The 6,000-nt window shown below is 44.6% G+C and overlaps 1 protein-coding gene across 4 annotated transcripts in view; it reads left to right on the plus strand.

Moving 5' to 3' along the window:
- The window catches only part of mipol1 (mirror-image polydactyly 1), a 56,233-nt gene that overhangs the window by 14,553 nt on the left and 35,680 nt on the right, over positions 1-6,000 (plus strand). For 3 of the 4 annotated variants that reach the window (XM_083682953.1, XM_083682954.1, XM_083682955.1), the window contains exons 3-4: positions 1,963-2,053; positions 3,244-3,314. In XM_083682953.1, coding sequence (XP_083539079.1) covers positions 1,963-2,053; positions 3,244-3,314 — 162 coding nt within the window. The remainder of the gene's footprint in view (positions 1-1,962; positions 2,054-3,243; positions 3,315-6,000) is intronic. The other variant, XM_083682956.1, reaches the window with a different exon arrangement.

The following is a 6,000-nucleotide window of genomic DNA, read 5'->3' on the forward strand; positions in this document are numbered from 1 at the left end:
TGAACGATATTAATTTCATCAAGTCTTTGTTTGGTGATAATCGCTGTGGTATTCACGTCAGTCAATGAGTCAAATTTTATTTTGTCAAACCAAGTGCGCCCTTTGCCGATCCCCAATCTCAGTCGCTGTGCGCCCCCCAAAAAAGGAAAATTGCGAAGCCTACCAAAAGGTCAGGTTTGTATGCTCTGTGTTTTTCTGGTGTTCCTTTTTCAAAGCTACTTTCTCATGTTCATGTTAAAGGATTACCAGGTCTTCTGAGCCATACCTAGCAGCTAAGAAGTCCTCTCCTTCTACCGAATCCCCACGCCCCCGCCCCCCCTCCCCCAAAGACTAGCTTTTGCCCAGAGTCTATCACTAGGATTACTGCTTCCCCGCGGTTTCTCCCACAAAAAGCCAGTTGTCCATTCACGGCTGACTGTGCCCAGGCTGAATAGTGTGTGAGCAGTGTGTGAGCAGTGTGTGCTGGCTTACAACATAGGGATAACGTTCCACTGGCATCTGCCCTAGGGGTCACCCACCCGCCAAGCACCACAACCTCCCAAGAGCATTCTCTTTCTCTTTCTCCTCCTCCTTCTCCTTTCTCTTTTTCCCTCTCTTTCTTTCGTTACCTCTGCTCTGTCTCTCTGCCTGATGGCCTCTCTGTCTCCTTCTGCACCCTCTGTTGTGTCTGCATGGATCCATGAACTGTCTAACTCATCTCCCTGTAAAACAACCTAAATAAGCATTGTTACTGTGGTCTCCCTCAACCCTGTACCAGATGCCTTCTGTGGGGCATCAGGGGAGGCTGGTGGAGGTAGAAATCGGAGGACGGGCTCATTGTAATGCATGGAATGTAATGAGGAATGATGTGTTTGATACCATTCCTCATTCCATTTCATTCATTATAATGAGCGCGTACTCCGATTTCTACCTCCACCAGCCTCCAATGTCCCTCACCCCTCTAACTTTGAGTGAGAACTAGTCCTGGACTAGATCACACTTTCAATAGAAAATCTCCATTGAAGACGATTTTTAGGATTAGGCTTAATCTGTGTCCAGGAAACCGGGCCTATGTGTTTGTTACACATGAACTACCATTCCTAGAATAAGTCAGGTATTAGGCCTACTAGCTACTGCTAGCTCCTAAGTGGCAGTTGGAGATGTAGGTTTCTGTTGAAGTTTCTGCTATACAGTGTTTAATCATTTGTCTTTTGTCTTAGCCACTTCACCACTAGAGGGAAGCCCTCCCCCACACACTCTCTCACACACACACACACACACACACACACACACACACACACACACACACACACTCTGACACCCACACCCGCACACACTCTCACACTCACACATGTATGGATCAACAGGCTGTGCTGCCGCCAGTGAATGTCAATGTTTCGCCTAATTGCTTCCAGTGTATTTGTTGCTTGCTTATGAATTAACTTGCATTTATGGAACTAAATTACAGCCCATCATTTAATTACACCTGAGGAGCTGAACTTTAATTGATGGGATTCTAACCAGGATCTGATAGGGGCTCCAGCAGCATTAAATGCCTGTTTACTTTCCTGATAGCTAAAAGCATTAAAATGATTGCGTGACGGGATTATGATTTGTTAATTGCCGGCATTCATTAGCCGCGATAAACTGTGTGTTGAGGTAGAGCAGCGGTACACATCGGAGAGAGGAGAAGATGGCGGGGATGATTTAAAGCACCATTTCACTCTGCAAATTAAAGCTGTCTGTCTTGTTGTGCCTCACTGTCTCTCTGGGTTATTAAAGCGTCAGAGAGAGAGAGAGAGAGAGAGAGAGAGAGTACCCCTAGATCATATTGACAGGAGGCTATAATTAATACTAACCTTTTCTGCTAGGCCTAACAGTAAAAAAAAAAAAAAAAAAAAGTGGTTGCCTTTGCCTTGCCTTTGCAATGAAATGCATTTTTCCCTTTTGAAATTAATCATATCCTCCTTTCTATATTTCTAGCTAATCCTAAAGTCAATGAGGAGTTGAGACAACGACTGCCCTCGCCTGTTAGGCATCAGAGCAGCACAGAGACCGCCCCGCAGCAGCTTGGGTAAAGACATGGTACTCTCGTTCAGCCTTACCCGTTCAGCCTACGTTGTTTGTGGATGGCTTTCACCCACGTGTGACAATTAAAAAAGAGTTTTAATATGTGCAGGGCCTGTTTATTAGTGTACATTTAGAGCAGGTGATTACATTCTTTGTTAGAGAAATGTGTTTTGTAAATCCTAAGTGAACGTTACATTGTTTGAAAATAAAGAAAAGCAGAGCATAGTTTACTTTGTTCATCTTTTGTTGAATGCAGAGCTAAATTGGATAGGAGTACAATTACTGTACGTGGTGTGTGTGTGTGTGTGTGTGTGTGTGTGTGTGTGTGTGTGTGTGTGTGTGTGTGTGTGTGTGTGTGTGTGTGTGTGTATTAGAATGATGGAAAAAAACATGTATGTCAATGTGTTACTTCTTTAATTCCCATTGTGTGTTAACAGAATATTCAGCCCTGATTACAATTCAAAGGGCATTTTGTTTCTTTATAATAGATACATGTTTAATTTTTTCAAACCCCCATACAGACTCAATGTGTTTTGTTTTTTTATCTCCACAAATAAATCTATAAATGTAAATAATCAGAGATTATCATTTCTTGAACAATTGTAATGTGAGCGTTGCCAGGTATTGCTTGTAGATAGAGCAGAACGGTGTCATGCCTCGGCTCGTGGCTGTCAGGCTTAAGCTGTAGCCAGGTCAAGCCCCTGTGAGGGTGGCGCTGGTGACAGGCTGTCTCTCCTGTGACCTACAGTACCACTCACCTGTCACTCACCTGTCACTCACCTGTCCCACCTCTGTCCCCTACACCAGTGTCGTAGCTGAGCTCAGGGCAGGGGGACAGGCAGAGGCGGGCAGGAACGACCTCGCTTACTCAGCTAGGGAGTATATACCGTATGAGACTATTTTATCTGTGAATTAGGGGAGGCTGGTGGAGGTAGAAATCAGGAGACGGGCTAATTGGAATTAATGGAATGAGGAATGGTATCAAACACACGCTATATCAATGGGTATCTGAATCAGAAAATTGAGAATAAATGATGATGATTAGGCTTAATGTTACATTTTTAATTTACATATAGAAATTGGCTAAATTGTCAATACAGCCAAGTTTCGGGAATATACAGGATTTGCCTCTGGGCAGAACTGTGTTAAAAATGTCTCTCGTTCCTGAGAGTGTGTTTTATTGTTCTATTTCAGACACAGTGACGTAGCAGCCACCACAACCAATCAGACAGGAGCAGAGGTGTCTGACAAAGACTGGCCACAAGGTATCCGTTTCTTTTTTCATTATTCTGTCTGTTCTAGGACCAGAGAAACACACCTTTTTTTTCTCTTAACAGAATGTTATGACCACTGTATTTACTTAGCAGAAATGTTTCATTTTGTATTACCCGGTTAGACAGACATGCATGTATCAAAAACATGTTCACAAACATGTTTAATTATCAGGGCATCTGTTCTGTCAAGAAGACACAAAATAGATATTTATTAAACTGAGGCCTGGCTGTCTGTCCTAGCAGCACATGGTATCCTCTCCTCTCTCTGTCTCTCTTCAGCAGTTGGCAGGCTGTAGAAACAACTGAAGATGTCTGATAGAGAGAGTCTAAATACTGTACCCACGCGATACATAAACATTTATTTACATGTGTACACCACCCCCAGCCACCTTGTCACACCGCCCATCTCCCCAACGTAGAACCTCCGTCGATCCTACGGCCATGGCCGCTCTGTTCAGATAAACTGGTTGGAATGACAATGAGATAAACAGAGTATTTACCAGCCCTTCACCAAAACCCTCCTGATATGTAAATGTATTCAGCTCCTCTGCTCAAATATACATTTGGGCTGGAGCTAAAACGCTTCAGGCCCTGCTAGCCAAACAGATATTAATGACGAGGCGCCCAGCGCCCGTGCCTGCGCCGTGCAGTTATTAGCCAGTGACATTTGACGACGGGACGAGGAGGGAGAGGCAGAATGCTTCGGTTGACGGTGGCGACAGGGGCAGGGAACTCAAGGGAGAGAGGGTTTTTATAAACAGGTGCCCTCCTTTACGTATCTTGACTTTTACACTATTCATTTACCCTAGAACAACTCCTTCCCCTTCCTTGTCATCTAGTCTGTGAATTCAGTTGATTTTGTTCAGGCTTGAAAAAGGAGAATCTCCTTCATGTTTTCCTCATAGGAGATGGATGGGCCATTCCGTTCCAGATGAAATCCCGGGTCTCACATGTGTAAAGGGAAACGCCACCTTAAACATACGCTCGCAGGCCATCTTCAGAGGAGGGGAGGGTGGCTATCTTTTGCGGCGGAGGAAAAATTAAAGGAGTAACCCAGGCTTAGGAACAATGTATCTCAAAGTCCCCCATATTTGTGTTGTGACAAAGCGGGGGGTGGGTTATATAAGCGTGGGGTTTGGTGTTATTATCATTCATGGTTGAGTTTGCTGTTTGCACTGGTGAGTCTGAAGGAGAATACTAATACATGTCTGTCCTGACAATCCTGAGAGGAGCAGCAGCCCGGCAACCACAGGGCTAGCGACCGCGGCGGCTAGCAGACCTCCCTGATCTCAACTTCAAAACCAGCCTGACCTTTCACTAAATAATTGTGGCTGCTAAGCTGGAGCTTTTGGACATGGTGGTGGTGGTGGTGGGATAGGCCAGAGCTCCCGGCTCCTCCCGCATCACCACGCATTTATTAACACAAATAACCAACCGGCTGCTTGTTAAAACGAGGGAAGGAGGGAGTGGGGGGAGAAAGTGTTTGATGCAGGGTGACTCTTTAACCGGCAGCCCCCGTGTTTGAATTCTACCCCCTTTTGAATTGCCTTGATGTCGTTGAAGTGATTAATCTGTTTTATTCCTTAATGTATATTTCATAACAGTGAAGAGAGGTTATTTTTTCATGCAGCTCTTGAACCAGGGGGTCAAGTTGTGATCGGACCTGGGCAAAATACCTACTTGAAATGGAAAAGCATGCAGCGTTCATCAAATCAAGCACCCCTCAAGTTTTTCAAATATTTGAACCCATTTCAGATACGTATTTTGCCCAGGTTTGAATGTGATGCAATTGTCACTCATTGACGGTATCCGAAGCTGACAGAAAATAGGCTGAGGGCTTTTTACTTTTGGTTTATAGTATATCAGTTTATTTTTGGTCATTGGCATTAGAATGTGTTTTGATATTGTACCTGAAAATCTGAATGGTTTCCTGCCAACTCCAGCCAGGGCTTCTCTGTGATCGCTGCATGAGCATGCATGGAGCGCAGCCGTGTGTTAGTCTAATGCCTTCTTTCTTTCTTTCTTTTTTTCTGTCTTTCTTTCTTTCTTTCTCCCTCTCTTTTTCTTTTTCCCTCCCTCGCTCCATCTTGCATCTGTTTCTCTCTCTCCGTCCCTCTCTCGCCCTCCCTCGCGCTCTCTTTCTCCCTCTTTCCCTCTCCCTCTCCCTCTCTCTCACCCCCCTCCCCTCCCTCCCTCCCTCCCCCTCTCCCTCTCTCTCTGGCACGGCTCTCAACAGAAACATTGACAGAGCACCATGTTATTTCTCTTGCCAGCTCCAGTCACTCAGTCTCTCTCCATCCTCTCCTGACAGACACCCAGACCTCGCTTCCTCAACAAGCCCCCCGAAATAACACCAAGCAGGCACCCCCCAGCTCATAACTCACTCTCCCATATGTGGACAACTATTGTCATGGTTGAGGATGTGCTTTGAATTCAATTCACATGTTCTTTTGCCCAGTGGATGTCAGTTGACATCTGTGCACTGTAAGTTACTACTGTACATAAGAGATGTCATGATTTATTGTCAGTAGTAATTCACAGTGCACAGTGATTCATAATGATTTAATAAAATCGCAAATCGCAATTGAAGAAAGACCATCCTAACATATTTGCTTTAAGCATTTATCCACTATTGTTTGGTAAACTGAATTTTGACCACTGAGCTATAGACATGTAT

Source organism: Argentina silus, assembly GCF_951799395.1.
Source record: "Argentina silus genome assembly, chromosome: 13".
Classification (NCBI taxonomy): domain Eukaryota; kingdom Metazoa; phylum Chordata; class Actinopteri; order Argentiniformes; family Argentinidae; genus Argentina; species Argentina silus.